Source organism: Camelus dromedarius, chromosome 18 (genome assembly GCF_036321535.1).
Source record: "Camelus dromedarius isolate mCamDro1 chromosome 18, mCamDro1.pat, whole genome shotgun sequence".
NCBI classification, from domain to species: Eukaryota; Metazoa; Chordata; class Mammalia; order Artiodactyla; family Camelidae; genus Camelus; species Camelus dromedarius.
In genome coordinates this window covers 23,128,819-23,150,272 of record NC_087453.1, presented here as the reverse complement: position 1 = coordinate 23,150,272, position 21,454 = coordinate 23,128,819, and the positions used below count along the sequence as shown (strand labels likewise).

Sequence of the window (21,454 nt, the reverse complement as noted above, 5' to 3'; positions counted from 1 at the left end):
GTCTGACACTTGGGGGGGGGCAAGTGACCCCCAAGAAGGGAGTCAGAGGCACGGCAGAGCTGAACCCTCAACCTCAGAAGAGATCTCTGCCTGCTCGGCTTTTGCCCATGTGCCTGTGATGACTCATGCAGGTGTGGACAGTTTGAGCCTCCGTCATGCCCCCACCCCCCAAAAAAGACACGATATAAAGAAAACAGGCCAAGGGTCTTGTTGTGTTTTCATGCTTTAATTCAGAGCTGTCGGCTGCAGGTACAACTCTGTCTGAACAAAAGGACCAAGGAGACAAAAGTGAAGACCCCTCCCCACCTCCCACCTTCCTGTATCCCCTGAATTCTCTGTTAAGGGCATGGCCGAATATGATTGCACACTGTAAGTTGTTTGCGCTGAGAGGGGTCATGAATTCACCGGGCAGAGGCCCCTCCGCAGGCCTTGGCCCCAGGACCTTGTCATTTGTGCACCCCTCCCCGAGGCGCTGCCAGATACCCCTGTGCTAGTGGCGACTGGGAAGGGTGTTCAGTAAAAAGCTAAGTTATCCCGTTGGGAGATATTTGGAATAAACTCCACTTGAGGCTAGCTCTCTGGGCAGAGTCCCGGCCCCCAGCTCTGATTCCTGCTTGAGCCTGGACCAGAGGAGCAGTCAGGTAGCTCCAGCCTGGGCCCCGCAACTTAGGAGAAGCCACTTCTGGCAGCGAGGCTCCAAAGGACCAGCAGTTCCAGAAGCTGATTCCTGGGAACATTGTCCCTCAGGATCTAATCAGCTCCAGCCAGAGGCTGGGGAGAGGGGAGGCCCCAAAGATTTCTGCTCCAGAAGCGGAGGGCAGGAGGAAAGGTCACAGCCCACAGGAGGAGGTATCAAGCAGGAAGGAAGAGGGAACCTTGGAGGGTGAGCACTCAGCAGGGGGGCCCCGGCCTTGCCCTCCAGCCCCACGTTCGGAGCCCTGCGGTCAGGGCTGGGCAGCGCCGCCCCTTTTGCATAGATGCGGGATTCTGAGCACACAAGCGCAAACACGCGCGGGCCGGCGGCCCAGCGTCTGTCCCAGGCCTGGGACAGCGGCCGCCTCCTCCACTGACAAGAGGCAAAGCCCATGGAAAGCCCCACCAAAGCCCCCAAAAGAGAGGACCCCCTGTGCTGTGGCCTGGGGCCCCTATGATCAAACAGGCAGGTCTCGGGGGCCAGAGCAGCAGCAGAGGGTGGCCCCGGCCCCACTCACCTCATCCACAGGCCTCGGGGTCCGTGCTCTTCACAAGTGGCTCCTCCAGCATCAGAGACAGAGTGGACCACAGCCCTGGGCCTGACCACATCCACCAGAACACAAGACACAGTAGGAAGGCCACAGACAGCAAGACGCAGACAGGAGCAGAGGGGCTACGTGGCTTGACTAGATTCCATTGGTGAAAAATATATAGATTTTATGTTGTCAAATATAGTCGTACATTTTCTTGGCAAAGCCTTGACTATCTCTAAGGAGACACTACGCAGCTCTGTGGGTACACGGCACAGGAGGCGGGGTCCGAGGCCAGTCCTGGCTTGGCTTTGGATTGGGTCTGTCCACTGCCCCTCCATGTCGCGACCCCAGGGTCCTGTGGGGCAGCCCAGCCCGGCCCCCAGAGTTCAGGTTTGGTTCAGCTGGGGCGGGAGGTGCTCCACAGAGGCTGGCAGTTTGAGGCCTGGAGCGAGGAGGGGGAGCTCTGGAGGCACAAAGCGCGTGGCAGAGGGGCTCTCCCCACGATGGCTGGGCCGGCTGCCCACTCCCAGTGCATGCAGGCGTCCCCCCTGGTGCGGAGGGCACAGAGAAGAAGGGCGGAGCCCACGAGTCAGGCAGCGGCTGTCAGAGCAGCAGGGGTGGGCAAGCAACCTTGGCAGAACCAGAGTGGCCCCTAGGCCAGAGGGGTGGGTAAGACACAGGGTCCCACCAACTGCCCCCCACCAGCAAATGTGGGGCCTGACTCTGGAGAATGAGTGGGACGACCAGATGGGTAGAATTCCTGCAGGAGAAAAGGAGTGGGTTTATTCTGCAAAATAATAATGCTAATAAAATGTCAGCAGCTTTGTTAGGAGACCAAGATGTGGTCCCGGGGAAGGAGGCAGACTGAACCTTCCCAGGCCCACTGGGCTTGGGCTGGGAGCCTCACTCCACCCTGATCTGGGAAACAGCCCAGGGCACCCTGCATGTCCTGCACGGATGTCGTGGCTTCAGTACCCCATCTTGCCATTCATCCCACCAGAACTGCCCCTTAGAGGATGACAGGTATAAGATTTAGGAACCTTCACCCTAGAAAGCAAGCAGCCACCTCACTGGAGATCCTGGGATATGTGAGAACCAAGCCCCCACAGTGCAAAGCAGAAGTTGGTCCTAAGGTCCCCAGAGAGACTCAGGCAAGCTCCAGGGAAGGTCAAACCAGTAGGGGAATGGCTAAGTCCAGCCCCATCCCCAGGCTCCAGGGCCTCGGCTCAGAGTCTGGAGGAGCCCCTTTGAGCCGCCAGCCCCTGTCTCCTCCTCTCATGCTGGCAGAGTCTCCAGACGGACCTGGAGCTCAGGTGAGCATTCGCACCCCAGCACTGACCCGCCTGGCCTCACAGGAGAATTCTCTGACACACCATGCCCAGGAGCACTGAGGGGAAGACAGATGTGGGGAAGGTCTGGGATGAACAGACAGACACAGAACCACACTGCTCTCTGCCACCTCTTCCCATTGCTACCTGTTCTCCAGCCCATGGCCTTGACTGTGCTCCTGAATCCCAAACGGGGAGCAGCTGGAAGAGACTGGAGCGCAGCCCAGGCCCAGTGGCTGCAGACCCTGCCTGAAGGGTTGCAGCGACCCCCATCTGAGGAGGGAATACTGGCCCAGAAGCCTTGGCTGAGGGCAAGGGGTGGCTTGGGAGGGAAGGTGTGGGGTGAGCTGGGAACTGGACAGGATGCGGGGGTGGGGGACAGGGAGGCTCAGAGGACAAGTGAAGCCCAGCCTCCCCAGATCAACACACCAGAGACTTCCTGAGCAGGGGCTGCCCTGTGCGAGGGACCAGGTGGGCCGGGGGGCCAGGTTGGGGACCTCACCCTCTCTCTCTGCAACGTGTCCCATCAGCGTGCCCCTCTTGCCTTGCTCTCTCCTCCCTTCTCTCCTGTTGAAGCTTTGGGATGCCTTTCCCCAGCCCCGACTCCCAGCCTCTGACACTGTTAACAGCCAAAAAATACCACTTCCAAACCCAAAACTAAATAAATAAGATGATGCCCCACGGGAACGTACGAGAGGGAGGATGGCACCCCTACAATCAGTAGTCAGGCCGCTGGAGCCCCGGCCAGGACGGGGCTTCTCAGAGCTGGGAGCTGCCACCCGTCGTGCGCACGCTCGGGCCCTGCTGGCTCAGCGAGCGGCAGCTGATCCTGCGGATGGAGTGCAAGGCCACGGTGCAGCAGCCCCGCAGCAGGGAGCTGATGTTGTAGATGGGCTGGCCCTGGCGCCGCTGGGAGCGGCAGAGCCAGGCCACCGTGGGCACGGCCGGCACCACCACTGCCAGCAGATCCACAATGTAGTGGCGGCTCCAGTAGCTCTTGGGCTCCTTCTCGGCCGCGGCCGCCTCCTCCTCCTCTTCCACGGGGCACGCCACGCTCACCGACAGGCTGGGGTTTGGGGTGGCACCGGGGTGGTGTGGGCTGGGCCCCTGAGTGATGGGCTCCGGGGCTTCGAGCTCATCACCCACCGTCACCACCACCACAGAGTTGGGGTCTCTGGGCCCCGGAGGGTGGTGATCCAGCTCCGGGCGCCCGTCCCCTGACTCGGGGATGGCCCCACAGACCTGGGCCTTGGTCACTTTCTCCAGGATGGTGTCCGGGTCCGGCTGGTACTGCACGAAGTCCGTCTGGATGGCGCGCTCCTGCATGCAGCTGGCCTGCACGCCAGCCTCCGTGCCGCACAGCAGCTTCTCGTAGGTGTTGCTGGCGGGGAAGCGGGGGCCCAGGCTGAAGGAGCTGTGCAGCGAGGAGGGCTCCTCGGGGCCGCAGTCCACCCCTGACGACAGCAGGCTGCTGGCCTCCAGCGCATCCGTCCGGCTTAGCGTGTCCTCGGTCGCCACGAAGCCACTGTCAATCCCGTCCTCGGCGGAGGCGCCGGGTGGGCGGTCACCACAAACGGCAGGGTCGCTGAGCTTGGTGTAGGTGGAGCTGCGGGTGAGGGAGCGGGCCGGGGAGCCGCCGGCCGACTCGGCAGCCCCGTCCTCCTTGGCCAGGCCGTTCTGTGCCACCTCCATGCTGTGCAGCAGCGTCTCCAGCTTCTTATTCTGGATGTTGATGTCCACGAAGTACTTCTGCAGCCCCTTGTCCTTGTCGATCAGGTTGTTTTTGACAGTGTCAATGACCTGCTTGAGCTGCTTGATCTCCTTGCGGGCCTCCTTCAAGGCCAGCTGGGCCTCCACACGGTGGCACTCCTCCTCGATCCAGTCCTCCTGCATGCGCGACAGCTGCGTCTTCAGGTCGTCAATCTCCGTGTCCCTGTGAGCGGATGAGACACACATGCTCACTGCCTGGCCTGTCACTGCCACCAAGGCCAGGCAAGAAGGGGGCTGTCACCAAGGACAGAGGGCCTGGCTGCTGCCACTCAGAGCGAGAAAACAAACGAGCGATTCGATGCCTCTTTCCTCATTCTCTCTATTCCCCAGGGAAGCAGTGTGGGCGGGAGAGGGACCACGGGGCCAGGACGGGCCCTCCTCGGGGACAAGAAGGAGCCACCGCCGAGTTCTGACCCCCTAGAGCTGAAATGCAGAGGACTATCCACATTTAAATCTGTCACCCAGAGGAGAGTAGACAATAAAGACTCTCAGTTTAAGAATGCCACTGCTATGAAAACTTAATACATCCATTTAAAAATCTTCACATAAAACGACAGAAACGAAACCTTAAATCTCTGCTCTGCAGAAGGGCACGTGGCCTGCCAGTGGTGGGCATTTTCAGTGGAGAGCTGTTTGGCCAGAGACCCCGGGGAGAGGGTGAGGAGCCACTTAGTTTTTATGAGAGAAATGACTGCCTCCAAGGTAGCCGGTAATTTTACATCTTCCCTCAAGTGGAGGGCCGAGAAGTGGTGGCTGAATGGGAGGAGAGTGATGAGAACAGGGTGGCTGTCTTTCACCTTTGCTGGATGTTGCATTTTTGTATCTACTGCAGAGAAGAAAGGCCAATAAAATCGCCAAAAAAAGCATAGAGCTACTCCTGCAAGAAGAGGCGAGAGCAGGCAGGCAGACAGTCAGAAGACGTGTCTAGAAACTCTCAGGCTTTTAAAATCCTTGAGTCATAGATGCATCCAGGGTGTGCAGGAGAGGGAGGTGAGGTAGAAAAAGCTGCTATTAAGTCCAGAGGTAAAGCCAGGGTGAGACTGAACAGGACAGACTAAAAGCAATGAGAAAGGAGGAAAATAATTCTTGAGCCTGAACTCCAGCCCTGGACGTTCCTCCTCCAGCAAAACGGCCCACATGCAGCCCAAACCCTACATTCACGTAAATAAAATCCAAAATGCCCTGACCACCACTTTGGGGTTTATGACTCCAGCAGAGTGACCATCCCAGATCAAGTACCAGGCACTGTGCAGTTCAGGAAATGGGACCAGGAATCTCACTCCATAAAGCACCGCAGGGACTGGGACTCGGGGGCTGCAGTGGCCACAAGGTCCACAAGAGCATCACCTGGAAGGGGAGGCAGGGGACAGGCTGCCCAACAGAACGCAAGTCGGTGACGGCGGTGGGATGGCGGCGGGGACCCGGAGCTGCTCCGAGCCCCACCAACAGACAAACAGGCAGGTGTGGAGACACTTGCTCATGCCTCCTGCTTCAGGGTGGGGGTGCTCATCCTATGGCAGCCCTCCTCACTGGTGCTGAGCCCTAGGGGGGAAGAGTGAGTTTGGAGAAGGCACTGGCTATGCTCAGCTCAGACCCCTGAGCTATGGCTTCCCAGCCCTGTCCAGGTCTCAGTGGGCTGCAGGGTGTTACACTTGAACAGGGTCCTGAAGGATGGATGCGTGTGCCAAGGAAGCAAGGTGGGGAATGGGCATCTCGGAAGTGGGGACCCAGCATATGAAAGCACAGAGTGTCAAAGCATCTTTGAGCAGAAGGTAGGCTACCGCGGAATGAGAGGTATCAGGCTGGATGTTCAGAGTGTGTGTGGAGTGTGACAGCACAGCCAGTAAAGGACCGCCACCAGTACTGCATGGGTGCCAGGCAGAGAGGCCGGGAGCTGAGGGGCGGGCGCCCTGCCCAAACTGACAGGCAGATGGTCTGCTCTGAGCCGCACCGCAGCCCTAGGAGGAAGCAGGGAGGTGGGCTGTCTGCTTCCTGAGGACATCAGTGCAGGTGGCCAAGCAGACCCAGGGCATCACTGAGGAGACGATGGGAAATAATAATAGGAATCCTAGCTCTGCAGACAAGGAGGCCCACAGAATGCCACCTGTAGCCTCCCAAAGTTCAAACCCACAGCAAACCCAAACTAGATGGGCTGGTGGTGGAGCTCTGGTCAAGAAAGACATGGTCAATGCATACTGTGTGCTCCCATTTACACAGAATGTCCAGAATAGACAAGTCCACAGAGACAGGATTAGTGGTTACCAGGGGCTGGGGTGGCTGGGGGGAACTGGAGTGTGACTGCTACTGGGAACAGTGTTTCTTTTTGGGGTGATGCAAATGTTCTGGGATTAGACACTGTTGATGGTGGCACCATTCTGTGAATACACAGAAAATCCCTGAATTGTTCACTTTAGACAGGTGAATTGTATGGTATGTGAATTCTATCTCAAGAAAGCAGTTACATTTAAAAAAGAAAAAAGGCGGCGTGGTTGTGGTGGCCTGACCTCCAGTGCTCTGCACGGCACCTTGTCCAGCTCAAAATCGGGTGCATATTTGAATCGACTAATTGTCTAGAAAAGACGCTGAGGCGATGAAGAGCTCAACCATAAAGATGAAGCTGCCGGCCGGGAAAGGCAGAGGTAGGAGGGTCAGGACTGACCCAGGGGTCCGGAGAATGAGTTCAGACAGGCCCACGGGGGTCCCTGGGAGACCCCGGGCTGGGTGGGAGCTCAGACATCATCTGTAAGTGGATGAGGAGGGAAGCTTCTGGGGCCGGAACTGCTGGGCCACAGGCCCTGGTGACTCTCTGGAGGAGGCAAAAGAGGGCTAACGGGTTGTTTTTCTCCCGCGGAGAGAGACGGGAGAGCCAGGAAGGAGCCAGGGGAGGAGAAGTGGCAAAAAGGGGCCGCCAGGCTGCAACACGCAGAGCACCACTCCCGGAGGGAGGCCGGACAGGCACTCCCAGGGCACACTGCTCCTGGCCTGGCCCCAAGGAGTGGGCAAGGAGCGGCTGAGGAGGGGGCAGGGGCATGTGGGCTTTTGTTGGGAAGGGAGCCCCCAGCTATTCCGTCCTCCCAGAGATGCCGCGGGGCCCCGGCCTCCCGCTCACCGGTCCTGGAGCCGGTCCTGCGTGTCCTTCAGCCGGGCCTTCAGGTGCCGGATGCACACCTCCTTCTGCTGCAGGGGCGTCAGGTACTGCTCCGGGGTGGGCGGCTTGATGCCGTGGTTGTCACTGCACAGCGTGTACTTCATGGAGCGCCTGCAAGGGGACGCTCGTCAGCCGCAAGGGGCACAGGTGCCGTGGCTCCAGGGAGCAGGGGGGACTCCGGCCTCACCCTCCTGGTCCCAGGGCCATCAGAGGGCTGTGGGCCAGGCCTCCCCCACAAGGCCCCTGTGGGCACGAGAAGACCCAGCCCTTCTGGAAAGCAGGTTTTATTAAGGCCCTTCTGAGTGATGAGCACAGTGTCGGGGTAGGGAGCTCAGGGCTCTTCTTGCTCGGGGTGGGAAGACACGTCACAGAGCACGCACACAAGCCTGGCGCCCCCAGGGCATGCCACCAGCAGCATCTCCATCAACCCAGTCCCGGGGTGCTGCCCAGAGCTCAGGTGTCCAGCCTCCCAATCCAGAGGACGATTTTGGGGGCCAGAGACTGGAGAGGGAGAGGCCTCCCCCTCCGTGTGACTATCCCAGGGCCTGCATGGTGGGCGAGGACTTACCTGTGAGTGACTTCATATGAAAATCTAATAACGGTACAGCAAGAACTGAATGAGACGTTTTTGTGTCGTCCTCATCATCACCTAAGCTTTCATGGTGCAGAACACCGTGTGCAAGACTGGTGTGGACGTGGACAGCCTATCCTTGCACTGGCATAAGGTGAGTGATAGTTCATAGAAAATCAATAATGTGTTAGTTTTCTTACTGTTCTATCACTTTGCTTTTAAAGAATCTCATCACTGCATAGTAAGCCTTTCTCTCATAATTGGAGACACTGCATATCGGCCCATCATCACAGGTAAGTGGTTTTTAGAAAAATGTAACAATGTTTCTAATACCGTATTATGAATATGGCTGTAACACTATATGCCATAAAAATTTTATAATGATTCATTCATTAGATAGGCTTGGTTACTGTGGTGCAATCGGGTTGATCACAAAAAAGCAATCATAGTGTGGCTCCTTTGTTATCAATGCATGCATTGTATCAGTGCATGTACCTGTAAATAAACATGAATTTCCTTTCACATTATCTTTTCACTTTCCACATCTTGCCTTAGTAATATGTATAACATCTACAGTGTTCTGTATCATATAAGACAATGTCGATGTGGGTACTGACAGACGATTCATCTTGGAAACAAACAGCCTAAACTTACAGTATCAATAAATTCAGTACCATTCTGTAAATGCCTTTTCTCTTCCTTATGATTTCCTTAACATTTTCTTTTCTCTAGCCTATATTATTGTAAGAATACAATTTATTACACATACAACATACCATGTACGTGTTAATCAACTGTTTAGGTTGGAAGGCTTCTGGTCAACAGCAGGCTATTAGCAGTTAAGTTCTGGGGGAATCAAAAATTATACGTGGATTTTCAACTGCACAAAGGGTCAGTGTCCCTAACCCCTTCCTGTGCCAACGTCAACTGTACTAGGACACCAGCTCATGAACGCATTCACACGAATGCAGGCAGGCCCTTTCCATCTGCACGTGTCCACACACGCTCTGGGGGCACAGAAGCGCACACGTGTGAACACCTGCCTGCTCTGGGCATTGACCTGTTAGCAGCTGGACCCGGAGGTGGCAGCAGGCACTGCTCCGGGCAGCCGCGCTCCCCGGCACGGGGTGGTACAGAGGTGCGTGTGCGGTGAGCTCGGCCTGGTCCCCCCAGGACGGGGGAGGTGGGAGGGCCAAGGCTTTCACCCAAGGAAGGGGCGCCCCAATCCCACCAGCAGACCACGGCTCAGTGCCCCAACTCATAGCTTCCTGCTGGTTGTTCTGTTTGTGAGGAAACCTCGGTGGATCTTGGCTTAAAAATGTGCGTGTGTCCTAACTACGGTTACCAAAGGGGAAAGGGCAGGGAGGGATAAATTAGGGGTTGGGGAATAACAGACATGCATTACTATATATAAAATAGATAAACAACAAGCACAGGGAACTATATTCAATTTCTTGTAATAACATATAATTGAAAAGAATATGAAAAGAAAAAATATATATGTATGCATATGTATAACTGAATCACTTTGCTGTACATCTGAAACTAACACTGTAAATCAACTGCACTTCAAAAAAAAAAAAAACCAAAAACCACCCAGCATGTTCTCACACACATTAGCAGAGGGCTAGCTGCCATGCAACTCCATCCCTTTAGGGGACAGGGACTCCCAGGTCTAGGGAAGGACAATGACAATTTATGGGCCTCTAAACGACAGGCCCTGGTGGGGCCCATTCGCTGAAGCAGCCAAGTTGGAGGCAGTTTTAAAAGTTTTGTGGAATGTTTACTGTATCTGTAAATTATAAACTATTGGAGAGAAAGTGTGGATAGGAGTGGAGACAAAGAGAAACGATTCTCTCCTGCTCACTCAGCTCCTGGCCCCCAAGTTTAGCTCAAGTCAAGTCACACACTGGCCTGTTTTCTGGGTGGCAAAGGGCAGAGGGGTGGTGTCAGGCTGGAATGGGGGTCCCCCTCTGGTGTTCCCTAAGAAATCTTCCAAAAGAGAAGCCAGCAGGGGCCCTGAGCCCCACATGCAAGTCCTGTGGACATCCTGGTGCCTTTCCCCATGCTGGGCATGGAGGAAACAGGGTTACTTAAACTAGTAAGAGTTGATGATTAGAGAGGAAGTAACTGTATTTTTAGTCACTAGTTCTATCTTTGTGGGAAAAAATATTTTTTAATCTAGTATGTATTCACATATATGTAACTGAGAAGAAAAACATACTATGATTCGTATCTCAGCTATTCACACCTTGAGCACCTGGCTATTTGCAGCGACGCCAGAATCGTGACCCCGCAGCTCAGCCAGTAGCAGCAACTCTGATGGTGGCAAGAAGACCCCTCCATGGAAGCAGCTCTCAGCCGCAGGGTTGGGACTGTCCCTATGGGCATTTTTGCAACATGATTCGTGTGGCAAAAACCTGCTACTAGTAAGAAAATATTAAAGTTGCCAATTATATACTTTTCAGAATGTAAGGCTCACTCATGCCCCCCCCCACCCCGCATTCTGGAGTGGGGTTACAGACAGGATGCTGGGGCCTGGGGTCTGCACACGTGTGTCACCCATCATGTGTGTCACGGTGGGAAAACTCAGAACTGCTGCCTCAGTGCGGTATGGACATCCCTTCGCACAAAATACACTCATTCTGCTGGAAGCAGCAAGACAGCCTTCCCAGGAGGTACTCTGGCCGTGGGAGCTGCAGACCAGAGTCTCCTGGCCTCCTGTTGCCTACGACTCTCAAGTTGAACCAAAGTCCTAGTGGTAGCAGCTATCAGTTCAGGGCCACCTGCAGTGTGGGGCAGGTGCAGATATCAACTCACTGAAGCCTCCAGGTTATTATCTCCACTTTACAGATAAGGAAAGCGAGACTCAGAGCCAAGAGGTGAACAAGTCCCAGACTGCACCCTAAGCCCGTGCTCCACCCCCACAGGAAACAGGATGGGGCGCCACCATCACAGCTCTCACTTCCTGGTCCTCGAGGACCCACAGCCCCCCCCCGACCTGCCTCCCCACCCCGATCCTGCCTTCCCTGCTTGGCTGAGAGCACAACTCAGCCTGTGCCGCATTTGGAACACGCCTCGCTTTCCAAACCGACTCCACCTCTGCCACCCTCGCAGTGTCTTACCTGGAAGAGCAGGCAGGCAGAGCTGTGAGCTGCCTTCCAGAATCCATTCTTGCCTTTTCCCCCAAAAGAACGCTCACCTACCCTGTCTGGGGACAGCGCTGCACCGGGAACCACTAACCCCCCCTGCAGCCAGTCAGTCACACCCAACTCCAGCCAGGACAGCAGAGACAGAATGTCCTGGGGAAGGTGTTCTGTCTCAGAAAACATGGGCCTCTGGGAAGCTTGGGGGCTTTGGCCCTTCTACCTTCTTTCCTGGATGCCGACCTGATGCCTGCAGGAGTAGCCATCTCGTAATGACGAGGAAAAAAGCTATACACCAAGGATGGTGGAGACAGGGCCCCCACGCTTCAGGGAGCTGCCTGCTTCTGGACGCTTGTTCTGAAAGCATCACCCCTACTTCGTCTCAGCCCTTGTCTTCAGTTATGTGCAGCTGGGTGTTATCATATGCATCTCACGGACAAGAACCGAGGCTTGGAGAGAAGGGACTTGCTCAAGGTCACACAGCCAGGGAGTGTGCTAGAGTAGGGGGGCTGTTTGAACACCCCCCCCCCCCGGGCACCCAGGTTCCCAGCCAGCTGGGCCTGGCGGGCGGGAGGCAGGGCTGGTTACCTGGGCGTGGGGCTGCTGTCACTGCCCTTGCAGGAGCCTGAGTTGCTGCTGCTGCTGAGGGAGGAGGTGCCGTAGGCATCCCGCACGCTCACAGGTGGAGAGGTGCGCCTGGAGGCAGGAAGAAGAGGCAGGTGCTCGTTCTGGCTGGGGGGCAGCTGCGGACACTGGGCGAACACCGCCAGGCCGCTGCGGCCCAAAGGGCCCCCACTTCGGGGTCACCGCCGGGGAGAGAAGCAGAGGGGGGGACGCACAGACAAGGGTGACAGAACAGACAGTGCAAATCAAGATGGAAAACCAGAAGGAGGCCAGTCCTCCTGGCTCCCCAGGATAAGAAGGGAGGCTGAGCAGGGCTGTGGGCCAAGGGTGGAGTACCTCTACCCTTATTAAGGGTCCCCCTCAACTTCTAGGGTCCCCCAAGCCTAGAGGGGGAGGTCACTGCACAGACTGAGACAGAGGTGGAGAAGAATGGGGCAGGCAGGAGTCGGGACAGGAAGAGGGGCACACGAGGAGGCCAAGTGAGCTTGGGGGGGAGGCGGCAGGACATCCCTCGAGTAACTGTGAAGGTCAAAAATTGACAGGGATCCAACGGTTTATGTCTTCAGAGAACTTTTATGTCCACTGTGTCATTTGAGACCTTAAGTAGTTCCTGAGATGAGCGTTAACAAGCCCATTTTAAAGATGGGAAAACTGGGGTGATGACTTGCTCAAAGACAAGTTAGTGGCAGAGTGGAGACAGAGACCCTCCCTCCTCCCACCTTCAGAGGCCAAGGCTCCGGGTAAGGGGGAGACTCACCTGCGGGATCCAGCAGAGGCCCGTCTACTGCCTGGCAGGGACATGGCCATGAGGCTGTGGGTCCGGGTGAGGGGCGGGATGGGCGGTGTCCCCGGGGCTGAGGAGAGAGGGCGGGTTGGGGGTGCCGTGGGGAGGGCCGGGCCTGGCCACGTCATCCTCTCGCTGGGGCTGCTGCCCGGCATGGCTTCTCCTCTTGCCCTTCAGCAGGACACCCGGGACCGAGCGAGGGGCTAGCAGGCCAGGCTCTGGCCACAGCTGCCTCCACCAATGAATTTAGCTGACTCCCACCACTCGACTTAAAATCACAATCGTCAGTGCCTCAGGGTGGCCAGAAATCATCAGTCTAACCTCGTGTCCTCCAGATGAGTGGGTGTGCCCCAGAGAGAGACAAGGCCTTGCCCAAGGTCACACAGGCATTGGGACAGGGTTTCCTGACCGTCGGCTCAGCACAGCACTGAGTCCTCTATGCTATGAGCCAGGCCCCTGGATCCCTGAGTTTCGGACCCCACCCTCAAGTTGGTCAATCCTCCCTCCTTGGCGGGGGCTGCAGACTGAAGGACTCCTGGAGCAGGACCAGGAACCCCAAATTAGGCTGGGCTAGTCTTGACGTCACCTTCCCAGAGTGCCCGCTGGCGTGTGGCTTGGGGCTTCCTGTCTACAGGGGAGACAAGACAGACCAAAACACCAGCACACGTGTAGAAAGACACATGGACACACATGAACATGAAAAAGAACCAGGTCCCTGCCATTCCGAGGCAAGCAGCACATGGCTCAGTGAACATGCTCAGGAGGCCCGCCCACAATGCAGGACAGGCAGCCCCGGCCCGCCCCCACCCCCTGCCTCACCCACGTGCCACACACAGGCATGCCCGCACCCTTCTACGCAAACATGCACGCTCATTTCGGGATGCACCAGGAACTCAGGACACAGGCTAGAAGCAGAAACCTCCCTGCCCAGGGGTGTCTCTGAACCCTAGACCCACGAGGAAGTGACCACGCCTTCAGAGATCCATCCCTGGCCTCTTGACAAGTGGGTAGGGAGGCTCAGACCTGGGGTCCCTCCCAAGACTCTCTAGGCCTCCTTCCTGAGTAGAGGCTTGGACTCCAAGGGCAGCCCTACAGGGGTTGAAGGACAGGAGAGGCCACATGCTGGGCTGGGCGTCAGCTGCTGTCGGGGGAGGCCTCGCTGGGCATTAGCTCAGAGCCCCTGGAGTCCGAGATGGGGGGGGCCTGGGCCCTTTGCAGTCAATGTGCTAGTTCCATGCCAGCTCCAGAGACACTAGGCCCCTCCTTCCACGTTCAGAGCAGGGACTAAGGACAGTAGCCTGTTACGGGAGACTCAGCCGAGGACACCATGCTGGGAGAGAAGCGTTCCCCAAGCCCTGCTCCACACCAGACCCCGTGCCAACCACGTTACGTACATTACACCATCGACTCGTCCCAACAGCCCTATGAGGAAGTGCTGCGGTTAGTCCCTGCACGGATGCGGAGTCCGAGAGGGAAGGGCTACCCGAGTCACAGCCCCAGCGTGGTAGGGCTGACACCTAAACCAGGCCAACACCAGATGCTGGGGGGCCGAGTCCCAGACCCCGGAGTCCCCGCCCAGGACAACACCCTTTCCCACGTCCCGGCCTCTGGGAACCCGGCCATCCCAGCCAGTGGCGGGGCTGCCTCCTGAGCCGACAAAGGCGCTGCTCAGGTGGCCTGCTTCCTGGCTGTGACACAGACGTGGCCTGTTCCCTGGAGGGCCCAGACACAGCCAGCATTGTCTCCCTGGAGGTGTTGGGTGCCGGGCACAGGAGCCGTCGACACCCTGCCTGTCACCTGAGCTGCTCACCCCAGCTTGGTGACATCCCACCCATCATGCCTCCCTGGGCAGGGCCTCCTGCAACCCAGGAGGAGGAACCATGGGACAGGGGCTGGGGGGACAACGGCGCTCCTCCGTACTTGCCAGGAAGGCCACCAATGGCCCACTGCCTCCTGGGCCCAGGAGGGCCTGGACTAGGGGCAGTGGGGACGGGGATCTAGTCCTCGCTCATGGGTGGGCAAGGGCTTCAAGGACCACCTGTCATTGACTGAACCCTTCTGTGGCCAGGTGACCATGCTGAGTGCTTTCATGTGCCTTGGCCCATTACTTCAGATAACATTGCTTCAAGACAGGATGTGTTATCACATTTGTGCCCAAGGTCACACAGCTTCATATCCAACAGACCCTGGCTTCTAGCCCCAAGGAGCCTGGCTTCACCGGCCATCCTCCCATCATCACTCCCTCCTGTCCAGGCTTTTGGGAGGACTTCTTAGCAGAGGCAGGACTCAGAGCTGAGGCTGGGCTTCACTCTTTCAAGCCAGCTCCAGTGAGTGTTGCTAAGGCGCTCGGAAAGTCCGGGCAGAGTTCTAGGCCTAGGTCCTGGGAGGCAGGCACGCTGCCTGGTTTGCCTCGGAGCTGCGTGTGGCCTTGGTACAATGAGGGCTTTGTCCCAGCTGTCCCTGCTCCTACCTTGTTTGGCAACTCCACTCCTCCCTCCTCTTGTGCTCCCTCTTCCTTCCTTTCTGGCTGGGGCTGGGAAGGGGATGGCATTTGTACTGGGATGGAGCTGACAGTCTCCTGGGAGGCCAAAGCCAGCCATTCATCCAGGACAGAGGTGGAAGTGGCATTTCCCCTGCTGGGACAGGACCTTGCAGACTGAGGTCCCTCGTGGGAGGGCAGAAGACACCAAGGCCCAAAGGGCATTGCCTCTCCAGAATCCAGCCCAGAAGCCTTGGTGCACACCCTGTGTTCTCTCAAGTCCTCCCTCCCCTCTGGGCCCCATAGAGGAGGCAGGTTGCTATGGCATTTGTCACCATGCCATCTGCTCGGCCTGGAGTCCCGCAGGCCTGTCCCCAGGTGGCCAGAGGCTGCCACTTGGAATGGAAGGTGAAGAGGAAACCCTCAGCTGTGGGGAGCTGGGCTGACACTCGCTCATCACCTCCATCCAGGCCAGGGTAAGCCCAGCCCCTTCTCACCCTAGCTTCCTACTTCCCCATCCTGCCCACACCATGGCAACTCTGCTGCATCCACCCCTTTGATCAGTCCCTCACATGCCCAGTGTTTCCTGAGGGCCCACAATGCGGATTCAGGGGATCTAGCAGGATCCAGGGAACAGGAGATGGAAGGAGTCAGAAATAGTCAGAGATCTGGGCTCAAATCCCAGTTCCATCACCCTCCAGCTGTCTGCCTTGGGCAAGTCACGCCACTTCTCTGAGCCTTCGCTTCCTCATCTGTAAGTGGGGCTCTAACTCAATGCACCTTATATGGTTACTGTGAGAATAACACGGGGTAACGCATGCATGGGGCTTAGCCCAGGGCCCACCACACAACACTCAAAATGGGAACTGCCAGGATTTTGGAGGTAGATAACTGCAACGCAATATGAGTTTCAAAACAGAAGCACATTCAGGGCTTAATGGTGGCTTCAGGAGGGTCAGGGAAAGCGTCTCCAAAAGAAAATTTACATTGAGTCTTGAAGGATGAATAGGAGTTCACCAGGCAGAGAAAGTGAGTGGGAGGGATGGAGAAGCCTGGGCAAAAGCAGTGAGTGATTCAATAGCGTGACTGCTCAGGAAACTAGGCAACCTGGGACAGGCAGAGGCACAGCGAGAGTGAGGCTGCAGAAGCGGGGTGTAGGCAGGTTATACAGAGCCACAAAAGCCAGGATCTTGTCCACTGGGCAATAGCGAGCCATGGAAGGGCTTAAAAGGGGGATGGACAGAATCAGATTTACATTTGAGAAAGCTCCTAAGCAGGGGCTTTTGTGGACTATAGCTGGAAAGGTGCAAGAATAGAGGCGGACAGATCAGTTAGAAGGTTATCCGAAAATTAGAAGGGCCTGGGTCAGGGCAGCAGCAGGAGCAATAGAGAAAAAGGCCTGGAACCCCAAAACTCATCAGAGGCCCCCAGTTGAGTAAATATTAGGGCAAAGCTCTCGATCCTGGCATTCAAGGCCCTCTCGTCTATAACCTTTCCAACTGACTCACAGCTGCTTGCTGACCCCTGAGGAAAGCCCTGTAAGTTCCTCCCACATCTTTGCACAAGCTGTTTGCCCAGCCGGCAGCACCTGCCCTGCCCTGCCCAGCCCTGTCCTCCTGTATACATCACACTTTCGGTAAGGCTCTGCCTGCCAGGCCTTCCCTCCTGGGACTTCTCCCATCACTTACTCTCTTGACCACTTAGCAGGCCATGCCTTGGGTTGAAATTCAGGGAAAACCACCCTCTGGAGTTCATAAAATAAACATAATCAACACACAACTGTTAGTAACACAATGGTTTAAACAGGCACGATTGATAGACCAAGGGGGTTGGATTAGATGGTCTCTGAGATGCTTCTGGGTCCAACATTCTCTGATTCTAGGGCTGTTAATGAAATGATAGACTTCCAGTTGATGCTTCCTTCCCTTTCAATCACTAGAACTCCTAGATTTCAGTTTCTCCATCTGTAAAACTAAGAAGCTGCATCCTCCAAGGAGACACTATGGCATTTTATTCTACCAGCAAGTCATGGGGGAGAAAGCAGGCGCTTGGGTCAATCTAATATTCCAGCTAAGTGAAAGTCCCTGTATGTACTATAAGTTATCTTTTTTTCCCCAAAGAATTAGCCATCGATAAAAGAAGAAAGCTATCCTAAAATCCAAGGGAACAGAACAGTCTGTGTCTGATAACTCAGGCCTCTCACAGCGGTGGAAAGCAGAGCAATGCAACCAACAGAACAGACCGACTTGGGAGGAATCGTCTCCCTGCCAAGGCAACACTAGAATGCAGAACATTCTGCCTGCCCGTCAAACAGCAGGGCGCCTGGTGCTCCTAGAATGCTAATGCAGAGGGAATTGGAAGGTGGAAGACAGCCGGGAGGGTTCCAGCAGCCATCCCTGGATCTCAGGGGATTAGTGCTGTGAGGGCTACTCACGTGGACCTCCCACTGGCTTCACGACCTCATCAGCCACTACACTTCCCTGAATCACCAGCGAAACCCAGGACCCTTCTTCCCCGACTTGGGGAGGGACGCGGTGGTGGCATTTTTCCAGTTTGCTTCCTGTTTCCTGCACAAACTGCTCTCAGAGCTGGAACCACAGATGGAGCCACTGGACTCCTCACTGCAGCAACCTCAGCACAGCCCGGGGCAGACCCACAGCTTGGTCAAATGCTGCAAGCACCCCCTCTTCCCAGGCAACCAGGATAGGAGTGAGGGCTGAGGAGGCTGCTAGGCAGGAAGTCTCTAGTGGTTAGACTCAGATTCCAGAGCTTGGAGGGCATCGAGCCCAGTGGTTTCGAAACCACCCATCTGTTCTACATATGGAAGGTCTGAAATAAGGCTGCATTTTCTAAAGGATTTTATAGGCTAAAAATCTACACCATGTGTATGTAAAAAAAAAAAAATACACACACACACACACACACACACACAATCAATTTATTTGCATCACAGCCCAGTCCCCATCACTTCAATGCAGCACAGGAGTAGAAAAGAGCCACACTGCAAGAATCATTTAGTCCAAGGCAGTACTCCAAGCCTCCCAACACAGCAAGCCTATCTTCCCCAGAAGCCCACGCCCAGAGCCAAACCGAACACACAAGCAGGCAAGCCCAGAATGAAGTTGGCAATAAGATACTACTTCACATCCACTAGGATGGCTGTAATCAAAAAGACAATAACAAGTATGGGCAAGGATGTGGAGAAACTGAAACCCTTGTGTGTGGCTGGTGGGAATGTAAAATGGTGCAGTCACCATGGAAAACAGTCTGGTAGCTCCTCAAAAAGTTAAACACAAATGACCTAGCAATTCCCCTAGTGGGTATATACCCCAAAGAATAGAAAATAGGTGATCAAACAAAAGTTGGTACAGGAATGTTCATAGTAGTGCGATTCACAATGGCCAAAAGGAGGAAATAACCCAAATGCTCATCAACGGATGAAAGGCTAAATAAAATGCAGTCTATACATACAATGGAATAACATTTAGTCATAAAGAAGCACGAAGTATTAACACATGCTACAACGTGGATGAACCTTGACAATATTACGCCAAATGAAAGAAGCCAGACACAAAAGGCCACATGTTGTGATGCCATTTATATGAAGCGTCCAGAAGAGGCAAATCCATAGAGACAGAAATCTATTAGCCGTTGCCAAGGGCTGGGGGACGGAGGAATAGGCAATGACTGTTAATGGGTACAGGGTTTCTTTCTGGATTGATGAAAAATTTTTAGAATTACATAGTGGTGATGGATACACAACTTTGAATGTACCAAAACCCTTTGTATTGTACATTTTTAAAGGGTGAATTTTATGGTATGTGAATATATCTTAATAATATATATATACATGTATGTGATATATATTTTATATATATATATACACCATTGTAAAAAGACAAGCATGGTCCAGGAAGGCGAAGGGAATAGCCCAGCATCCTGGCTCAGCAGGCAGCGACAGGACAGGAATGAGAAGCATCTCTCCTGCCTGACTGCAGGCAGCCGGGCCCAGAATGGGTGCCTCCCTGGTGCTCCTGACTCTGAGTCAGCCTGGAGGAGACATGAGACTAAGGCTGCCCCTTTTGAAGGTTTGGCACATCCCCAACCCCATCTGATCCTCACAGAGTCCCTGTGGAGGGAGGCAGGTGGAGACTGATCCATCGGACACATGGGAAACCTGAAGCTGCAGAGCTTTCAAGATCACTCAAGGTCACACCTGGGCTTCCAGGTCATAAGCGCCTGCGTTTCTACTGCATCATGAAGGTCTCATAGTACGACAGAACTGGGGCACATACCGTTACGCTGCGTGAAAAAGGAAAAATCTACTTTCCCAGGAGACTCTAAAATACCACGATGGAGATGCGGGGGTTATATCCCTGCATCCTGGGCTCCTCATGCTTCCACAAAAGCAGGACATTGCATGTGGAGGAAAGGGAACTCTCCTATGCTGTTGGTGGGAATGTAAACTGGTGCAGCCACTGTGGAAAACAGTATGGAGGTTCCTTAAAAAACTAAACATAGAACTACTGTATCACCCAGCAATCCCATTCCCGGGTATATATCCAGAAAACATGAAAACACTAACTTGAACAGACACATGCACCCCAGTGTTCAAAGCAGCACTATTTACAAGTAGCCAAGACATGGAAGCATCCCAAGTGCTTACTAGCAGATGATGTGGTCTATAAGCATGCAATGAATATTATTCAGCCATAAAAAAGAATGAAATATTGCTATTTGCAACAATGCAGATGGACCTAGAGAATATTATGCTTAGTGAAATAAGTCAGACAGAGAAAGACAAATACTATGAGATATCACTTATATGTGAATCTAAAAGTAATACAAATGAATCTATATACAAAATAGAAACAGATTCACAGATACAGAAAACACACTTGTGGTTACCAAAGGGGAGAGGAAGCGGGAGGGGCAAATTAGGAATATGGGATTAACAGATACAAACTACTATATATAAAATAGATAAACAACAGGGATATACGTAAAGTACAGGGAGTTATACCCATTATCTTGTAATAACCTATAATGGAAGATAATCTGCAAAAATACTGAATTGCTAAGCTGTAAAATACAATATTGCAAATCAACTACTCTTCAATAAAAAGATAATAAATAAAATAAAATAATATAGTTCCTGGAAAAAAAAAAAGCAGCACATCACAGAAACAGGACGTTAGCAGAGAAAGGGAGATTATTCAAAAAGAAATTCTTTCATGTATCTTCTCCGTAACCAGTGTAGGTCTCTCCATGTCCCTCCAGGAATCAGCCACGTGGGCAAAGGAGAAGCCCTCACCATGAGGACCACCATGTACAACCCTTCTGACAGCAGGGGAACCGGGTACTGTGCGAGCCCAGCACCGAGAGACCCTCAGCTCCTCGAGCCACATCACATGGTCCCTCTCAGTGACCGTGGGCCCTTGACCTGTTTGAGTCGCAGCCACCTCAGGCATTCAGCGAGAACCACCCTGCCTGTCTCTTCATGACTCAACCAGGATAGTGAATGGAGGGACAGGGGAAGTTCTTAGACAAACAGAGGATGGAACATTTCTCGCTATTACTACCAATACCTCTTGAAGGGGATCATTTCTTCTTTTTCAGAGGCATTCCTTGCTTTAGGATCAGCCAAGCAGACCCAGGGGGTGACTCTGAAATTACTAGAACCTCTACCAGGCCGACTGTCTGGCAGCGGCTCTCCGGGGCAATGCCTGGCAGGTCTCCTATATGAGGAAGGTCAGCAGAAGTAACCCTGGTTTCTATCCCTTTGCTGTCCAGCTGTGCCCCTCTGCAGACTGCCATGGGATGTGTGGGGGACAGACAGCCCACGGCGCAAGCCCCAGCTTGGCAGCTGCCTGGTAAGTGGCTCCTAGCAGATGGAAGCCCTTCAGCGACCTTGGCCACAGCATATGCCTCCCTGGGCTTCCCAACTGATAGAGCTGTCAAGCCTCCGCCTGGCTTCTCTCCCCACCACCTCCCCCTGAGGTCCCAGCTCTGAAGCCTCATAGGATAGGGCCTCTGACCCTACGGATTCTCTCTTTTTCCCCAGATCTCTGCCTTAGTTCTTAGGATCCTTGAGTCAGTGTCTGCTTCTCCCCTGCACTGACCCCAGGTGCCTATAGGCGCTAATACACAGAATTCTAGAATGCAGAGGCTCTTGGGTAGACTGTCACAGGCCATCATTTTACAGAGAGAAACTGAAACTCACTGAGCATGTGATTTGTCTGAAGCTCGCCAGCAAGTGGGGGACAGAGTGTGGGCTGGGAGCGCAACTCCCGACTCTAGTGATGAGGCTGCTGCTTTACAGCCCCCACCCCACGCCCCCATCTGAATCAGGCAAAAGTTCAATAAAGTAAGAACAAA

At 54.5% G+C, this 21,454-nt stretch overlaps 1 protein-coding gene across 5 annotated transcripts in view; it reads right to left on the bottom strand.

Annotated features, from left to right (window-relative positions):
* Positions 1-211: 211 nt before the first annotated feature.
* SNPH (syntaphilin) overlaps positions 212-21,454 on the bottom strand; it is a 40,776-nt gene continuing 19,533 nt past the window's right edge. For 2 of the 5 annotated variants that reach the window (XM_031434048.2, XM_031434050.2), the window contains exons 3-6: positions 12,571-12,667; positions 11,778-11,885; positions 7,434-7,583; positions 212-4,487 (exon numbers count right to left, since the gene is read on the bottom strand). In XM_031434048.2, coding sequence (XP_031289908.2) covers positions 3,314-4,487; positions 7,434-7,583; positions 11,778-11,885; positions 12,571-12,620 — 1,482 coding nt within the window. In that variant the 5' untranslated portion in view covers positions 12,621-12,667 and the 3' untranslated portion in view covers positions 212-3,313. Of the gene's footprint in view, positions 4,488-7,433; positions 7,584-11,777; positions 11,886-12,570; positions 13,394-13,991; positions 19,751-21,454 lie in introns of those variants that run through there. The other 3 variants (XM_064475810.1, XM_064475811.1, XM_031434049.2) reach the window with 3 other exon arrangements.